At 39.8% G+C, this 20,239-nt stretch overlaps 1 protein-coding gene across 1 annotated transcript in view; it reads left to right on the top strand.

Annotated features, from left to right (window-relative positions):
* The window catches only part of creb3l1 (cAMP responsive element binding protein 3-like 1), a 29,468-nt gene that overhangs the window by 2,181 nt on the left and 7,048 nt on the right, over window positions 1-20,239 (top strand). Inside the window, exons 2-8 of the mRNA XM_037761571.1 lie at window positions 9,463-9,598; window positions 10,771-10,857; window positions 17,237-17,388; window positions 17,483-17,564; window positions 17,678-17,883; window positions 18,666-18,812; window positions 19,372-19,430. Coding sequence (XP_037617499.1) covers window positions 9,463-9,598; window positions 10,771-10,857; window positions 17,237-17,388; window positions 17,483-17,564; window positions 17,678-17,883; window positions 18,666-18,812; window positions 19,372-19,430 — 869 coding nt within the window. The remainder of the gene's footprint in view (window positions 1-9,462; window positions 9,599-10,770; window positions 10,858-17,236; window positions 17,389-17,482; window positions 17,565-17,677; window positions 17,884-18,665; window positions 18,813-19,371; window positions 19,431-20,239) is intronic.

The raw sequence follows: 20,239 nt of genomic DNA, 5'->3' as shown, positions 1-20,239 counted from the left end.
GTTGATGAAGCAAAAGTGGTGCAACAGGAAACAATTAAGTTCTTCTTTCATGCCCAGTTTTGTTAGGAGTGACTGTACTGTTGCATGTGAATGTAGTCTAATCTTATTGCTATGAGAGTGTTAATGTATGACAATGTATTCCTCCTCATCCCACCCTGTTTCCAAATGTACTGCATGTGTGCGATGCACCTCCGGCCACAAAATGCCAAAAGTACACTGCCGTGCCCTCGGTGCACGCCACGCTTGACCGAGCTTTGCACTCTTAATTCATGGAAACAGACTGAGAGGCGTTTCACTGCTGCACACTGTGATAAATATCACAATATCAGCAGGAAGTGCTCTTTCTTTATTTCTGCTCCATCGCTAGCTGTCTCTTTTTTCCACTCTCCCTCTTTTCTTTTCTTTTTTTTTTAACAGGTTTTTTAAGCAGACCTCTATTCTAGTCAGTGAGTCAGCCCAGCAGTCTGCTTGTGGTTTAACCCCCCCCCGTCCCTGTTCTAAATAAAGTAGTCCACTCTGCTGTGAAGCCACTAGGCTGGGCTCTACCACTGAGGACATGGGAAAGGACGGCTGATTAACTCCACTGCAACATGGCATGCTTATGCATATTTCAATCTCTTTTTAATGTATAATCTGCAGTTGTGTTTTATGGACAGGTGCTGATCATGAAGCACAGCATCAGAGAGACCTCCTTCTGTCACTGATGCTGCTGTTTGTCAGAGCTTTTCTGCTGGAAACTGTAGAAGTGATGGTAATGACACTAGGGCTGCACAAATAATCGAAATTTGAATTTTTCGCGATATGGCCTGCTGCAATTTTCAAATTGCAGGAGACGCAATATTTTTTAAAATGTGTGTCAAACTACCATTTTAAATGAAATATTGTTGTGCTGCAGAGATGTCCTGGTCTACACATCATATTCTGCAAACTTAAGAAAACATCTTTGTTTGGTACAGATCCCCCACAAAAATCACACCATAATCATTTTACTATGTTTTTCAATGAAAATGAGAATAAAGGTGTAAAATGCAATGTTTTGCAAAATATATTGCAATTGCAATATCATTCAAAATAATCGCAATTAGATATTTTTTTTCCAGTTGTGGGGCATAAAACCAAAACAAGGAGCAGAAAGACACTATAGAGCTCCAAAGAGCTGAGAGAAACTGCAGAGTCGATGTTGGTTCATCACCATGAATGACTCTCTCACTCTCTCTTAATGTAAAAATATTAATTATAGCAGCTTTAATACTTTAATTGCCACACATTATTTATTATTATTTATTACATTCAATTTGAATTGTGAAGATATTCTAGTAAACCTCACTTTTCACTTATGGTGTCAACAGGTGTCCAGGAAATTCAGCTTTCTCCAAACACAAGCATAAAGTTAGTTTTTCTCTAACTTCCAGTTCTGTGTAAAGATAAAGAGGAGGGAAAAAGTTATCCTTGCACTGACTCACCTCTCCACCTGATGAAAAGGCAGCATAGGATCCCATAGACACAAACAGTAAAGTATGGAAACACTTTGGGTTTCACACATTGATAAATTAAAAAGAAAATACAACTAATTTGTGAGGGAAATGTCTTTTCTTTGACATTTTGGGTTGCTGGGAAAAAACAATGACTGATATATTTGACTTCAGGACATCTCTGACTACACACATGCTGAAAATTTAACATTTTTACTGCATTAGTTTAAATATTTTCCAAAGTAAAAGTCCCTAGAGGTGCATGATTCAACTTTTTCCCATGGTCTAGTGTTAAAACAGTTGATGAAAATCGCATTGCAATACTTGTGTATCATCCCAGCCCTAATATTTACCATGGCATCTCTGGATTTCTCAGAGGAAAAAAAAACCCTTCAACTTCAAGATGCACTTAAGCTTCTTGCACACATGGATTGAGCTGTTTTATTTTCATTTTTTGTGCATAATAATTTCTATTGCCGTGAAGATGCCTTGGCTACAGTTAGAGCTGTGCATCACTGAACCGTTTTACCACAATATCAAGCATCATGCATGAATAACATCATGTAGTTAGAACATCTCTGTGTGCAGCTCTCATTATCCTGGAGGAGAAACGAGCGGGGCTGCAGCTAACCATTATTCTCATAATGCATTAATCATTTATCTGAACCGGGATTTTTTGAGTCATGCCGGACAAATGCAGGGGAGAACGCCATGGCAACCGCAACACACTACGGTGACCTTTCATTAGCCGTCTGCCAGAGTTAGATCAGCTCACATCTGAGGGGCCAATTTCAAAACATGGTGATAAAACGAATGGAACAAAAATGTACATATGGAAATTGTACAGCCTGCAAAATGTGTGCACTATTTTCATATATGCATTATGGAGCTGAAACAATTAGTTATAAACTGACTGGGCGATTGACAGAAAATTATCGTATATTTATCGTATATAATTGCAAATTGAATATCTTTTGGACTGTTGCACAGATATCAGTGTAGTGTATTCTATTTGATTCTTTTCTACTTTGTTCTATACTATGTTTGTAGAATAAACTATATATTTGGACTTTTCTGTCCTCTCTCCATGTAATGTGTTTCTCTACATTTTATATTCTATTCCCTCTGTCCTCTCCTTTCTACTCTACTCTATTCTACTCTCCGTTCAGACCCTGTACTCCAGCTTTAAAAGGACACGCCCATCTCATTTGCATGCTCGCTGCCGATTGGCCGCTGAGCTGCCAGATGGAATGTGAGCAGGCATGCAGCAGTGTGTGTGTGTGTGTGTGTGTGTGTCTGTGTGTGTGTGTGTGAGAAGGAAAAATACTCTTCTACTGTTTTACTGCGAACTATAGTTGAGTTCACTTCAGCACACACACACACACACACACACACGGTAACCTCCTCTTAGTTCAAGTGAAGCCAAACACAGCCAGCCCGCTGCAGCCACACACCACCACATGAAGCCAAATACAGTAGAGAACATTGCCATTTTCTTATCTGTGGCAGCCAGTGTTATAGCATAATGACATGATGTTTTCAGCTCTCACACTATTTCATTTTACACTGCAGAAAAAGCTCCGTCTCAACCAGCCATGTAGTCTTTTATTGACTTTAAATGTCTTATTTAAAACCTGTTAGAAAGTCTGCCAATGGATTTTTTTAGGATTAAAAGATTATACCAGTGTTTTTGCATGTTTAAAGCCTACTTTACTATAAATTCCTGAGTATTTTACGTTACCTTTTGATCATGCATATTGTTACATTTCAGATGATTGAATGTAGGGCTGCATGTAACGATTATTTTTATTTTTAATTAATATGTGTTGTCAAAAAATAGTGAAAAATGCGTGTAATAAATGTCCAACCGACAGTCCAAAAAAAACAAAGATATTCAGTTTAAAATCATGTCTCATAAGAAAAAGCATCAAATCATATAAAATCTAAATATTTGCAGCTTAATTTTCTGTCGATCGACCAATCGATTAACGGACTAATCGCTGCGGCTCTTCTCTAATAATTTCCCAATTCATACTGTAACATTTTCGATTATTGAATGTATGGGGATCTTTTAGGAAACAATTGACTGTGATATAGTTAATGGCGATAATTCAATATGATAAATTTTCTTCTTTCAATCATTTATCGAGTTATCGTGATACACAATTACATCATCTACATTGATAATAACAAGCACATACTTACTGAAATTTCTCAGCAAATCTGATGTGAAATATTTTGAGGGAATTTTGAAGATTGCGGTTTTGTTTTTACATCACACTTTATATTATCATTCACTTCAATGCGATTAACAAATGTGTATATATGGAAATTTTTTTTTTTTTCTTTATAACTTCACTTGAAACTGTTATGTTAATTTTGCACTAGAATTAAATGAGAACCTATTCCAAATTCCTATGATACATTCATTAAGAAATTTGCCTTTTAGTCCTGTTTCCAGCATTTCCAGCTAAGTACGTACACGTAGAGCAGTGTGTATGATATGCCGGAAATGAAGCTGTTGCTAAAACCTGTGGCTAAGACAGTAGTGATGCAGCAAGATGTAATCACAGTGTGAAAATACATTCACGCAGAGAGGAAGTGTGTCTAACATGACGGAGCGTTTCCTGCAGCCTGGCGTTAGATGCCTCAAGGTGTAGTCAAGTCATAGTACCTGCTAGTATATCCACAGTAATAGTCATTTATGACAATCGGTGACGAACAAGTTAACATGAATGCAGACGCTTTATTAGATCGATGTGTAGGGATAGAGCCTTATAAATAGCAGCCAAACAAATGGAAACCAAGATGTACTAACAACTGGAATAAGCAGAACCAGAGCCACTATAGTTGGCTCGAGAAGTCTGAATTTGAGACTACAGTGTATTTCCCTTTGGCTTTTACATGATGTTCTGGGGAGTTTACGACGGTTTCCACTGCAGTAGTCATGCCATAATGACATACAATTTTTGGCCTGGCTCTCCCAGTCCAGTTTATCCGCGTGCTTTCCTTCATCACTGTATCAGGGATAGTAAATATTCTTCACATGCAGACCAACGTTGGTCACCTGAAGCATTCCAAATGACAGGAGAGGAGGGAGATATGTTGAGACAACACTGTTAATTACAGGCATAACAGAGTCGCTCTGTGCTTTTATAATTACTCCTTGGTCGCGTCTGTCTTTCCCAGCTCTTTCTCTGTGTGGTTTACCTCTCAGCCCCCATCCCCCCCCTAATGACACACCACCACTGAAGCTATAAAAACCTGTCAACTGCTTTTTAACACGGCTCTTCCTCCCTAATGTGAATCTTTTCCCAGCAGAGAGTGTTCAGGTAATGAAAGGTCCAGACCTCTGCTCCTCTGTTCACACTGACTGACTGCAGCTGTTCCTTCTCCAGCCTCATTAAGCTTCCTACCCTAATAGCAACAACAACAGCCTCCGCTGTGTGTGCTTTACGAGCCAAATAATGAAACGGTTACAAAAAGTCAGATAGTGGAAAGTCAGATGAACTCTTAACATTTGATCTGATGAATGTCAGGTGGTGCAGGTGTGATGTAGGTTAGCATCAATTCAATGGTCCACTGAGCGTTGACCTTTTCTCCAGTCAATGCATTGTTAGGATGAAATAATATCGTATTATCTGCATACAGGATTAGGCTGATATTCTCAGTCTAACACTGCCACAGCAACAATTTGATGTTGTGAATGCATGCAATTCCATTTCTGTGTTATAATATTATACTATTTTTTTTTTATAGCTTTGAATTGCAACGTCCTCGGTTTGAATCCGAGAATCATTTCCCTTCTCTCTCCCCTCATTTTCCTGCCGTCTCTCTACTGTCAGAATCTCTAATAAAGGCATAAAATTAGGGGTGGGGGAAAAAAATTGATGCAGCATAGTATCGCAGTATTTTGCATGGCAATATTGTATTGATACACTTATGTCAAGTATCAATCTTTTTATTATGACTATTAACCTCTTAACAATCCAACGCTATTCTGTGTTTCAGAGGTTGTAGTGGGCTCAGTCTTAAAGCTAGGGTGAAGATACTGGTATCACATGAAACTATAACCTCAAGATATGTGAATGAAAACTCTGAGATGAACAGAGTGAAAACAGTATCTTAATAGATAAAACAGATGTTGACAAACTGCATAATTTGCAGTTGAAAAAAGGTAATAAATCACAATATATCTTATTGCAAAATGTTTAAAATCGCAATAAGATCGTATCATGACTTAAGTATCGTGATAATATTGTATCGTATGGCCTCTAGTGGTTCACACCCCTACATAAAATGCCTCGAAATATAAACATCTATCAATCCTTGATCATTTGTGTATAGTATATCAATCTGAATGAAGATTCACTTTTTCTTCTTGATAAACAATGATTTCTATTCTTTGTTTGCGAGACCTCCTTATGGCACAGGTTGTACATAGCGGTGTTACACACGTATGACTGCAGAGGAGGACTTTGTTGCTGAAGTCATGACGAATGTCGGGAACTTCTGATCATTTTAATGATTACTTTTGGCCGCAGCATGACAACACATGGTTTGATTTAGTTAAGAGAGATCCCAAAACATAAACTGTACTGACAACCTCCATCATCCATCCTTAGTGAGAACCTTCTATCCCATCTGAAATCCACGCATCCAATCCAGGTTTTGTGCCTTCAGGGTTTGGCCGCATGGATAAGAGTGAAAAATTAGCAGGATTTCTAATTTACATATTTATTAAACTGAAACAGGAGAGATATCAATGAAACCGTTTGTACATGCCTGAGAGGAGGAGATCTTATCAGCCAGAATAGCTGAACATGTCAAGTGTAAGAAAAACATCTGCCATGGGTACATCATCATGCCAGGTGATGGATAAGAGATAGATTAGCCTCAGAGAGGGCTGTGCTAGTAGTAGGTGAGAGCTGTGTCACAGGCTGCAGGTGTGCTGGAGGTAATAAGTTGATAATTAGCAAGTAACCTATTAAATAATGTTTATAATAAAGTAATTTTCTATACATTTTGAGGTAAATATTGGGGAAATTCGGCAGTAATTCCAAAGAAATTTTAAAATAGGTGACTTAATTAACAACTAATTTCCATGAAATTTGTGGACCTGTAAAATGAAGTGTTACCGATATAAATTAAAGGGCCACCGATGGAACTATATAATAAAATGTCAGCTAGTAGAGAGCAGCATAAAGTGTAATGCAGCTACTTGAGCTAATTTTAGCTCATACTAAATTGTTTCAATTATGAACCTTCCTCTGCTTCTTCTCTCAGCGTTCACCCACATGTCTCCATATGTGGCCCAGTTTAAAAGTGGCCTATATTCCCTAATGGGCCAGAGTTAAGGGGGCAGTGTCGGGGTTATTTAAAGGGATATTGTTTCAACATTTAGTGCAGCAGGAGAACAAGGCTGCTCTGTCAGTATTACTTTTTGTGGGTGCGTTTGTTTATGAATGAGCGAGCATTCACTTGTGTGTGACGGAGCGAGTGACTGCAGGATTACTGAGTGTACGCACACACCTTGTTGAGCACTTGCTTTATCCTGCAGTGAGCTCTGTTGAGCTTTTAGAAATATTGATTCCTTGACTGGCTGTCAGCGCAGCTAACTTCTGTGGCAAATATTTTGCTGTAACTGCTTCAAAATAAAAGCCACCCCGTTGTTTAGCCAGATGAACGGATTCGCATTAGCAGTAACGGGAACAGAGCGTTCTTCAATGTTTTAGTTCGTTTCCTGCTAGGATGAACCAAAATGTCCAGTGTGAAAAATGCATTTTATGCCCCCATATCCGAAACATCCCTCCAGCTCACTGCAAACTCACACACACAGTTTCAACACATGAGTTCTTCATGTGTCATGTGCTTCTGTTATTTTACCCACCATCTGTACAGTCTGTCTACCCTCTGTGTGTGTGTGTGTGTGTTTACTCCACATGGTTTCATTAGACAGCTGCATGTGTCCCAGACGTTCACCACAGAACACGCTTGACCTCCTAAACAAACTCACACACCATGAGATAATGTACGTGGGAGGGTGTGAATGTCACCTAAAGTTGACTTGTTTGACGTATTTAAAGAATATTGCAGATCCGATCGGATCAACAGTGATTCCCATGACTCATACCTACAGTATAGTCCTGTACAAACCTTCGACTTGGCCTGTTTACTCTCTTTCATCCCTACACCTCTCTTCCTCACCCTCACTCTACTTATTTCATCTACAGTGACACTACCACCAGCATTGAAGCTTGTAGTAGTGTCATTAAGCCAAATATATACAATTTAAAGCTGACTATTACCTATCAAAATTCACATGATTCAACTGTTATCAGGCCATTAAATAGGTTTTATCAGTCACCATAGGCACCTTAGATGTGGGTCATTAGGGACCTACTATGCCTACTACATTGTAAAAGTGAAAGCGAAACTAAAAAGCAATGGCTTCTTTAGGTTTAGGCAACAAAACTAAAATTTCTTTAGGTTTTGGAAAAGACATTGAGTTTTGGCTTAAAATAACTGTTTCAAAAGTGAAAGTGAAACTTTCCATCGCCCCCGACCTCCGCCCCATATGGAGTTTAACGCCGTCTATACTACAGTGCCTGACTTCTGCTTCTGCTCCTGTCATAATTACAGTCACTTGAGGTTGCTGTCGTCTTCTTTTATACCTTCTTTCATTGATCTACCATGTGAATAGATGATGAAACCTAATATTGGGTGTAGTAGCCCCCTATTGACCCACATCTATGGTGCGATGATAACGCCTATTTAATGGCCTGATAACAGTCTAATCGGTGAAATATGCACTAAACTATTTGCCCTCTTGGCCTAATAAAGTCTAAACTAAACATTTATAATGTTTTATGCAAGTGCTGGTGCTAGGTAGGTAGCGTGCAAATTCCTCCATTGTTGATATTAAAACATATTGAAGTCAGCTCTATATTTATGATCCCAGCAGTTGTGTCTTTATTGTCGCTACTGGGCTGATTTAATCTGCTGTGACACTTCTGGCAGCTTTCGAAGAAGAGTTAAAGCTAATTTCCTGGAAAAAAACATGCAAATCTATTTTGGTATTTGTTGTTAATTAAATCGTTATTTCAGTTGCTGTGTCTGTCTGAGAAGCCTCCAAGCAGAGTTTACTTGTGTATTCAATTGGTTCCAACCAATCCATCTGTGTGTGCTTTTTTACTGCTTTGTGCATGTTTGCTCAAGACGAGGGTGACTCATATTGTATGTGTATGTGTGTTAAGACCAGTGAAATCAGAGCACCATGCTGTCCCAGGCTCCCAGAACATCCTCTCTCAGCTCAGTGACTCATCTCATCCACACTGAGGATGAATCTATCAGTGCTGTTTCCCATTGACTGGCTCGTCATGCCATCAACACAGACTGGACTGTCTGACTGGTGGTTTCTGACTCAGACAGATTTGAAAGAGAGAGTCAGTTGATTAGTCGATAGATAGAAAATGAATCTGGAGCCATTCTGATAATGGTTTGAGTCACTTTTTCAAGCATTTTCTTTCTTGTTCCAACATCTCCAGTGGGAAGATTTGCTGCTTTTCTTTGTTTCATACCATTGTAAACTGATATATGAGTCAATCTGAAGAAGTCCCTTTAGACTTTACAGACAGAGTATCTTTTTCCAGGTCTGAAGAATGAATATGAACAGTCATCAGTCTTGCAGAAACCTGAATTTATCACTCACATTGATAGATTATTATTCCAGAAATGCTAACTGTACTCATGTATCTCCAGCTTTTCTTGAGCTAAGAAAAACAGCCCTGTTGTCAGCTTTGTGTGAGAAGGAAGTTTGAGTTTTAAATGCTTTATTTAGCTTAAGAAATAGGAAATTGTCTCACCCACAAAGGTAAAACTGAAAAATTCAAAGAGACACATGAAAAGTACCACAATGACTTTTCTTTGGTGCCATGGAAAACTGTTATTTCACTGAATAAAATACTATTTCTGTCTCCTTGTTTTCCAGCCTTTCTCAGGTGACCAGATGGACGACTTCAGCAGCGAATTATTCAGCAGTTTCTTCGACGACCATCTATTAGAGCGGCCCCTTCTGGCAGACAGACCTTCACCTCTACACATGGACATGGAGGACAGCAGCCCAGGTCTTTTTATTATGAAAAGTTCATTATTAAAGGAGTATACATGCCACTTTCCTCACAATGTAAGAATTGGACCACAGTGCTCGTTCGTTCCAATAACAGTTATTGCCAATTTAACGATAACAATCTCACAGCAGGTAAATGTTGGTTGGTGGAACCCTTCCCAGTAACCAACCACTGTGCTTTTAGGCCCAAAAATACCAAAGTGTCCCTCTCTGTAATTAATAGTCACATTTGGACGACCTCGTTCACCCGGATAACCTCCAGCCAGTTGCTCCACTCAGCAGCCAACGTCTGCAGAAAAGACCCCGATCGTATTATTTGGTTGGATTGAAAAAGTCAAAACTCTGGCTCCCCAAACAGGTCAAATTCCACCATATGAGAGCCAGTTCCTTTTGCCAAAGTCTGTGTCTTCCAAAACTCCTGCTGCTTAACCAGACGGAGGACACACAGGACTTCTACCCCTCACCTAGCAGGTGCTGGGTCTGTGAAGAAGAGGCACCAAGTTGTTGGTTCAGGCTACAGCTGGCTGATCTACTAGGTTGACACTCACTTGCAAACTAAGCTGCACAAACAGGCCTTGGTACTCAGAGTTACTGTACTGTAGGTTTCTTTCAGTCTGTTGAAGCTGTCAGATGGATCAGCCTTGCAGCTATACATGTCACACGCATCACTTGAGACAAGTCAAGTCCCTGTCAGGCGTTGCCATGGTTACTAAGACTTCAACAAAATGATTGGAGGAAGGGATAAAAAACATTTTTATGTTTTAGGAGATGATAAATAAAATAAAAAAATCGCATTTATGAATAAAGCCGTGAGGAACATTTACATAACTTACGCCTCTGAATGTCTGAATGACAAAAAGACACTTAAAGTTACTATAAGGAACTTTCATTTTGTGTTGATTTTGGCGGTCCCTGTGGACAAAAGCGTGGAGGCCCACGCTGGAGTCTGAGCTGAAAGAGTTTCTGGTGAACCTGCATGATGATGACAAGCATTAAGAATAACTATATAGAAATAGCCAATCTTCTTACTTATGGTCTCTTTCACTTATGTAGGTCTTCAAATTGAGACTGTTTCCTAATCAGTTAAAGGTTCCTCATAGTAACTTTAAACAGATTGATGAAGGCATCAATGTTTTTCCATGACTGAAAAGAGCTTTTGAATTCTCACAGATATTCAAGCAGAGCACAGCTACTCTCTAAGCGAAGACTCCGCCCCCCAGAGCCCGGCCCTGTCAATCAAAATGGACCACGAGTCTGGTAGGTCATGCTTTAAAATTAAAACAACCTCATCATGCTACCTGGGAACATGCACACTCTGCTGCTGATGTTTAGTCTGCTTCTTTATCATGCTGGCTGTCTTCCCCCCGGCTATCTGGTATGATGTAATGCTTAACATGCAGTTTGACCCCGTCTGTCAAATAGTATACTCTCTGATTGGCTGAAACCGCCGTCTGTCATATAATATGTGCGATGATTGGCTTAATCTGTTAACTATCATATTTTATGTAAGAGGTGCATGTAGTAGCAAGTGTCGACTGCAGCGCCGTATCAAAATATTTTGCATAATTCTTTATGACTCATCTTCCTCATTATCTCCTCCTGTCTGTCTCTGTCTGTATCTGTCTGTCTCACTCTGTCTGTCTGTCTGTCTGCATGCTGTCTGCTCTCCGTTTGTCCCGGGGATCCTGCTGTCTGAGCAGCAGGATCCCAGTCTGAGCAGTTTTCCTCCAGCTAAGCCCTGCCCACCTAACAGACACACACACACACACGCACACACATGGACTCACACAACGCTATGACAAGCATATGGTTTTGAGTCTGCAGCTTTAGCCGAAGCCAGCGGAAACTCTCTTTCTCTCTTCTGTCTGTCAGGTTATCTCTCTCTCTCTCTATCCCTCTCTCTCCTGTTTTCTCTCTTTCTCCTTTAATCCAATTAAATCCACTTTATTGATATGGATATCAGATTACCTGGGCTGCCAAAATACCACATTGAGCACAAAAAAAAGTCTTAAAAACACACATCTAAAAGCTAACGGCAGACTAAATACATTGAAAAATGTATTAAAAAAACATTAGTTAGAATGTAAATGTGCACTTGTGCCAAAGCAAACAGGATTTCCACAAAAAAACTAAAATGACACATTAAACCATTAACCATCAACATAATAGATTACCTCATCAAACAAAACATTTCGACGGCTTTGATTTCAAGGTAGTTTATATGCACTTTTCTCCTTCATTGCCTCCATCTGTAGCTGCATAACTGTTGTCTCAAGCTCACATGTGGAACACACACACACTGACATATCGTATGTATTTAAATCTACTACAGCCTATTTGATATTGAACTTAATCCAAAAATGCATTTCACAACCTGCATCTGATCCAGAAAGCCTGACAGAAAGCTTAGTTATACTTTCCACACCATGTTACATCTCTATTTTGGTTTCATGAGCTTCATTTATTTCACATTTGAGAGAGGTGAAAAGTTTTAAAGAGAAGTTAAGGACACACTTCTGTCATGATAACATTTTCTAATCGAGGATTGATACAAAACAGATACACAGTGAATATATAGTTGTTAATCTACTTTACTGGTATATAGAGACTTCCTGGTTGTCCTACAATAATACGTCATCCCTGGAGCGCTCTATTATCCTGTGATTTAATTATTATGACTTCCTGGGAAGATATCACTCTTTTCTCCAGATCTCTCGCCATAAATTAAGCTTTTTAGATTACGATTTTAAACCAATAAAAAAAAAGATATCTAATCAACAAATTGGATTTTCATACTTGTTCGATTTTGTGTCAACATTTTTTGGTATCTTCTGCGCTTGACGCTCCACCTGTTGAATGCTGCTCTGCTCTCTGATTTGAGGATGTTTTCATTTCCAGATTTAGCACTCTGCTTTGTTCGCATTTCCTGTGAAACAGCTGGACTGTTAGCTGCCATTATGGCATGAAATGTATTTTTGACAAAGACTGCTGCAGCTGAGAGGTTGAACCAGTCACACGGTATCACCCTAATGATTGCATTTCAAGGTTGAACCTGGAAGTATTAGCTAAGATAGTTGGGTCGCACCGATGACTGACCCGAATGCTTCGAAGCTTCGACCGTTGCCATGGTAATCAACCTCCAAATCAGCATTCTAATGCTTCGTTTTGTAGTAATAATAATGTACAAATCCCCAAATAGCCCATGAAATAAGGAATTATCCCACAACATTATTCATTATTCATATTCAACGTTAATTAATATTATTATTGTTATTATTCTCAGACGGATATCACTGTTTGTTGTGTGTAGAGGTGCATGTGTGTACAGTAGTGTGGCAGTGGCACTGGAAACGATGGAGATGGAGACAGACAGACAGAAATACATGTCAACGTGATGAGGTTTGGAGAACTTTCAGTACATGTACGATATATGCTAACAGCACATATGCTGTTAAAAGTCAGCAGGTTCTGGCAAGAATTGCCCATAAATAGTGGGATCTCAGTTTGGTATTCAACCCTAATCTCCAGTGGAACATCGTGTAGGCTTGAGAAGAACAGCCTGTCAGAGGATCCCTGTGCATTTTGTGCATTTTCATGGATCTTTTCTCAGCATCCAGTCAGAGCAGCTCAATAGGAGAAGCTGCTTGTTTTGTCTTGATGAGTCAGGTTCATTAGCCACCTGGGGATGTCAGAAGTTGTTGACCTTTTAAGTTTGGTCTGAATGGAGGAATTTGTGGATTTGTTCTCCTGTACAACAACAACGTCTCACCTTCTCTCTCTCCTTCTCCGTCTCTCAGCCTGTGGTCTCAGTTCTCGCTGCTCTCATCCAGCCAAGGAGACGCTGTGCGTTTTACTGCAGCTTCCTACCGCGCTGCTCCATCTATTGGGTTTAATACTCCTGCCGTCCCGCCGAGATCAAACACGGTCGCCACCTCTCCTCCGTTAACCCCCTGCGTCTGCCAGGAGCCTTTGGTCATTAGCCATCACTCTATGATAGGATGTCTTACCTGGGTTTATAGCCACACAGGCAGTCTGTCTTTTATTAACAGCCTCCAATAAAGTAGTGAGGGGGAGAGGATCAGGTTCTACTCTATTACTTTCATCCACAGCATCTTTTACATTTACTTTTACTACAACGAAGGACAAGAATACAAATATGTGTCCTCTACAATAGAAAATTCTTCTTTATTGCACCTGTGTTAGCTTATGGAAAACTACTCTGTCAGCTCCAATCCATATAATGACATGGAAATTATTCTTTAGTGAGTACACCTCATAGTGTTATATTCATGAAGAGCTGCTCTGGTAATGTCAAGGACAAAGAAAACAACAGCATTATGAACAAAAGAAATATTCTTCCAAACTTTCCTCCCCCAACCAAAACGTACAGGACAACCTTCCTATACAGCTTCTGGTATTCATTAAAAAATGGTGGTGGAGGGCTTCCAATCAGGTCCTGGCTTAACAAGGGCAGCAGGCTTAACAAGGCTCAGACTAGCAGCAGGACCGGCCTCATTAGGAGAGGATGTGGGGAATATCCACCCCAAAACTCAATTCACATTTTACTCCGAACTTATTTTAATATGTAATCAGTGACTTTCCTGAAAGATGCTGATGAGTGCTCAGGATGCTGAGGTGGTTTTGTCGGGTCGACATTTCGGTCCATATAACGATATCTTGACAAATGGTAGCGAGGACGCCATGAGAACAGTTGATGACGTGTCTCAGCTGCTGGCTCATTAAATCATATCATGATTTTATTAGCTGCAGCTGTGTTTTCCATGCTGTGATACATGTCCCTTAAGCAAATTCAACATGTTACACACTTGTAACAGTTTCCATCACTGTATTTGAATTCTGGTTAGTTTTGGTTGTCAGTAGATTGAAAAGGTTTATAGCCTGCCAACCTGTTAATCAACAGAACAAAAACTGTTTTGATAATTGATTAATTAATTAAGTAAATTGTCAAGCAAAAAATGCTAAATGTTCTTTAGTTGCAGCTTCTCAAATGGGAGGATTTGCTGCTTTTCTCTGTTTCATATGATTGTAAACTGAATATATTTGTAGAGCTGCAACTATTAATCGATTAGTTGTCAACTATTAAATTAATCGCCAACTCTTTTGATAATCGATTAATCAGTTTGAGTATTTTTTTTAAGAAAGGAAAGTCAAAATTCTCTGATTTCCAGCTTCTTAAATGTGAATATTTTCTGGTTTCTTTACTCCTCTATGACAGTAAGCTGAATATCTTTGAGTTGTGGACGAAACAAGACATTTGAGGACGTCACCTTGGGCTTTGGGAAACACTGATCGACATTTTTCACCATTTTCTGACATTTTATAGACCAAACAACTAATCGATTAATCTAGAAAATAGACGACAATGAAAATAATCGTTAGTTGCAGTCCTATATATTTGAGTTGTGGACTGTAGCTTGGACAAAACAAGACATTTGAAGGCGTCGCCGAAGGCTTTAGGAAATTAGAATTGTCATTTTCCACTATTTTCTGACATTTCATAGACCAAATTAATCACAGTACATTTATGTACTACCTACTGATCCAGAAACTGAGCTGAAACAAACACCACAAATAGTAATGAAGTCCTAATCCAACGAGCTAATGGGCAGATTGCAATGATGTTTACCGACTCTTTTGATTTGAACAGTATTATTGACTTTTGGCTTCATGTTTGTCTGAGACAGCAGAAAGAAGGGATTAGTTTTTAGGATGGACTCTCTCTGAGCTGATCCCCGCCGTAGTGATGGACAGGATAAAGCTCATTCACGTCCGTCCCCCTCTGCTTCCACCCAGCACACTCAGCTTGTAAACTTCAGAGCATTTTACCAGCAGACATGTTGCTAGGAGACCAGGAGGTGATTAAAATGACAGACACACACACACACACACAGCAGCAGCGCTTGTCTTATTAAACTGCTACTGCTCTCTTTCCATACACCATGGGAGCTTTTTGGCTGTGTGTGTGTTGTGACAAACATCAAAGTGTCTCATGTCTTATTCTAAAGTAAAAAAATGCTGACTCAATGAAAAACACCCCTCCTTCTCTATTTGCCTCAATTTAAAGTTTAATGTAAAGCTTTCATATAGACTGTTTGATGGACTTTTTCCTAACGAGGTTCCCTTCTATCAGTGCCTAATCAGCTCTCACCTTTGAAAGGGCCTTAATTGAAAGCATACATAGTTAACCTTCAACTCTAGTACACCCATCAGTATAAACTCTTCCTGTGTGGACAAGCAGTGTCCATATAATTTGTATTTTGCGCATACAAACACCGTAGCAACATGTCCACAGACAGAAGTTAAACAGTACTGTATGTACGACTGATTTAATGAGACACAAATAAGACAGAAGTGCTAATAAACAGTGTGTTACTGCAGCTTTTTTTTTATCGTTGATGCGTGGGGCAGCAATCTTGGATTCTGAGGTCGGGGTCGGTGAGGTTCGTCCGACTTTCCGAATCGGAAATCCGACTTCAGGGAGCGTTCCACTTGAAATTTCCGACTGGGAACTTGGAAATTCAGAACTTTAGTAGTACAGGCTTTCCGTTATAAATTAAAAATCCCAAAACCAATCCGAGATTTTCTCATATTTATCAAAGCTCAACCAGAGACACAGAAGACATTAAACACCTGTCCTCACAGGCTGACTTGCACCTCTTCTCATGACGAGTAAACTGATCTTCTGATGTGTAAAATGGTTGGAATGCTCCTTTAAACCATTTTGGAAAAGTCGGCAGGACAGAAATGTCTAAATATATTATTAATTTGGGCCAGATATATAGAGTTTGTCCGTGATATTTGCCCTTATTATGTGATGATTTGATGGTGTTTATGCTCAACTTTTGATTGACTAGTGTGAAAAGTCAATGAGTTTTAAGTTTTTAGCAACTCTTCTGGTTGTCACTGATGAATTGTGATGATGTTTGTGAGCTGTGGGTCGTCAGAGGTCATTTGTCTGGTGCAGACAGGGAGGCACTTGTGTCCCTAAAAATACTCTCTGCAGCTCACAGTAGACTAAACTATGGTGTACCTGTGAGATGCACATAATACATATATAATATCCTCATTGTGTTTTGGGGAACCTCCTTTAAAATTGCACTCCATCCTCATCGTTGGGTCACTCAATTATGCATATTTTCCACCGTGTTTAAAGGCAGCAATGGTTTTCTTTTTCTCAGGAAGGCCACTGAAGACGAGTTGTCGGTTCAGCCCATCTTTTATTTCAGGGTAGAAACACACGTTGGAGACAAATTATGCACCACAGTTGCCAGAGCGACGTCGTCCAGCAGTCTGTAATCACCAGTTTTCGTCAGGAAGTGCTCAAATGTTTTGGGGAAGCTCTTTAAAAAGTGTGATTTATAAGCCACCACTAACTTCCCGTTGGAAGACCTCCCTGAAGAGGAATATAGTTAGGTTTACTTTTTTAACTTGCTCCGAAAAATGCTGCTTTTTGAAAAGGTTGAGGAGTTTTCTAGGCAAGAACATGTGATATTTCATATATTTTATATCATTTTTATTTATATGATAGTTCCTGATCTTGCCAAACAGATGCATTTATCTTTGGCGTAGAACAAAAATGTCTTAATAAATGTTGATGTTTTGTTTTTCCCCTCAGAATTTGAATGGAGCTTCAGTCAGGACCTGTCGGCCATACTGGTGAAACAAGAGGAGCCTGACATGGGTCAAAGGTTAGATCCTCAGCCTCTGGAAGGCCCGCCTCTCATATTAAGCCCTGCCCCCCCACACAGGTCGCCATGGAGACACACGGTTAGCATCCATCAGACACGCTGAGACGCTACAAATGTTATTGTTGTAGACCGGTTACTTCATTAGCGGTACTGTTGTTCATGTGTTTGTGCAGGAGCCCAGTCCAGACAGTGTGAAGCCAGTCGCCATAAAAGATGAACCCAGAGAGGTCGGACAGTACCTCAGCCTGCCCAGCGGTACACAAACACACATACACATCACTATTCAGTTCACAAATGATTGCAATTTTTGTCCAAGAAGTTGTTCCAGTGGTCAAAGAAAATGTCTCACCGGCCTCCTCTCCTTTCAGACGATGCCCTCCAGCTCCCGCCCACCCCTCCCAGCAGTAACCACGGCGACAGCGACGGCTCCCTCCCTCCCTCCTCCCCGCACCTCCCTTTACCACCGTCTTCCCCTCAACCACAGCAGAGGCCAGGAGGTCGCGCCTCCTCCTCTTCCTCCTCCTCCTCCTCTTCCACGGCCATCTCTTCTTCACCTCTCCTCACTGCACCACATGTGAGTAACTCCTCAATCTTTCCGTCCGTCTTTTCCCCCCCCCATACTGATTCAATACAAATAGTTGAATGAACTATAAATAATGTATAGTGAGGTCTGGTCATTGTCTGTCTGATTCAGCAGCTTTTCTGAATCACACTTGTTTAAATGCCACAATATAATGTCTCATGACCACATGTTCAACGTCAGCAGAATTGTTTGATTTGGTCATGACGCATCTGAACCGCTGTGAAATCACAGCAAGGAGTCGGCGTCTTGTTCATTATGGTTCAAAGGAAAAGCTGCTGAGTCAATCGCTTGCAGGCTTTATTTTTAACATAAATTGTTGATAATGGTTGTAAATATTAGAGGTAGACCGATTAATCGGTTTGGCTGATTAATTGGCTCTGATAGGATGTTTTACAAACTATCGTTATCAGCAGAACAGGACTCTGATAACGGTCGATTGCTGCACAACCGCCACCAGCAACACGGGGACATACATCACCGTTTTGCATGGAAGCTTCATACACAAAGTCAAGGTAGAGGGGGAGAAAAAAATGTATCTCTCAAATATATAACGCTACACTACCAGCTATTTGTCCACGACACAAGACAGGCAGACGGGAAGGAAAATAAATCATTCACTGTTATTTTAACGTGCTTACTGAAAGGAGATATTGGCCAATTAATCAGCTTTTCCTTGCTCCAAACCATCGTTATTATATCGGCTTTTAAAAATCCCCTATGGGTGGACCTCTAATAAATATATTGATGAAGTGCTCCTTTGCTTCGTCGTGCAGAAGCTGCAGGGTTCAGGACCCCTCTTGCTGACAGAAGAAGAGAAGAGGACCTTGGTTGCCGAGGGTTACCCGGTACCTAACAAACTTCCTCTCACCAAGAGTGAGGAGAAGGCACTGAAGAGGGTCCGACGGAAGATTAAAAATAAGGTAAACGCGTAAACCTTTCATTGTGTTTGCGATCGGAACATCTGACTCACCAAAAAACTCAGCTACTGACTTTTATTGTGACACAAACTGTTACACCTCCGTGTATATACATATTTATGACTTCTCTATACATTCCTGTTTCAACCTCTGTATACATATATTACTTCTCATCATGCATATACATACTACATCCTGTTTACATTCAGTTAGCCCATCTGGAATACTGTCATCAACTAAATTACACATTTACATTTATATTACTATTTTATATTTACTTGTGTTTATATTTGTTTTAACTGCACTATTTTATGCCTTAGATTATCATTTTGTTTTTACATTTACTTGTGTGATTTCCCCTTTTATTTATACATATTTTATGAGCATAGCTGAAGGGAATCTGAGACCAAAGATTTTCATTGCCAATGACAAATAAAGAACCTTGAAAATGACGCTGAAACATAAATATAATTGATGAACAACAAGTATTTTGGCTGCAAATCAGCTCCGTCTTTAAAAAAGTCTTTGCATCTTGCTGATGTTTGTCTGTTTTTCTTTGCAGATCTCAGCTCAGGAGAGTCGGAGGAAGAAGAAAGAGTATGTGGAATGTCTGGAGAAGAAGTAAGGCTTGGAAAAAATCCTTGTCCCCATGTTTCCATTCCTTTTCCACTCCTTTTTGGTTTACCTTTATATCTGGCTGTCTTTTTTCCCTTTTTTTTCCTCATTATAGTCCCCTCAAATGGTATTAAATACACTATATTACAGTATATATACATAGTATAAACCAGCCAGAAACAACTGAATGAAATTCTTGAATTTATTGAACAGTTTCCACAACAATTTTATCCTGCTGTTATTGGCATAGTGACAAAGTATTAAAGGGTAAAGATGGTGTTATTCTATAATCTTCTTACTGTCAACAAATCCTGTGAAAAGACCAAATGGAAGTTTCTTATCAAAATACTCAGCAATCTCCAAAATCTGCATCATTTCCCTTTGACATTTCTCAGCGAAGCAGATTTCGTCTCATTGAATCCGAGCTAAATGATGGAATAAGTGTCACACTGCTGAGTTATTACTGTTATTTCAACCAGTTTCACGCCAGTCCAACTGAGCGGCTCCACAGCAGCGTCTAAGCAATGAATGAGGAGCTTTTTCTTCCTCTTCTCCGAGCCGTCTAACAATGTATTTAAGAGTGTTGCATTTGGTCCAGAAAGCAGCCGTGTTGGCCAGTGAGGTTTCACCCCCCGCGTCGAATCTAACCAAATGCCTTTTTTGACATTATTGTGTGCTTTTTATGTGCACAGAAAAAACATGAAAAATGCAACTGACAGAGAGAGAAATGTGTGTAATGCTAAAGGGAACCTGGCAGTAGGCAGTTTTGGTATTTAGAGCTGAGTGTGGTGACGGACACATGAGCTCTGCAGGGG

The sequence above is a fragment of the Sebastes umbrosus genome, chromosome 24 (genome assembly GCF_015220745.1).
Source record: "Sebastes umbrosus isolate fSebUmb1 chromosome 24, fSebUmb1.pri, whole genome shotgun sequence".
Lineage (NCBI taxonomy): Eukaryota > Metazoa > Chordata > Actinopteri > Perciformes > Sebastidae > Sebastes > Sebastes umbrosus.
This window is presented reverse-complemented; position numbering and strand designations above follow the sequence as displayed.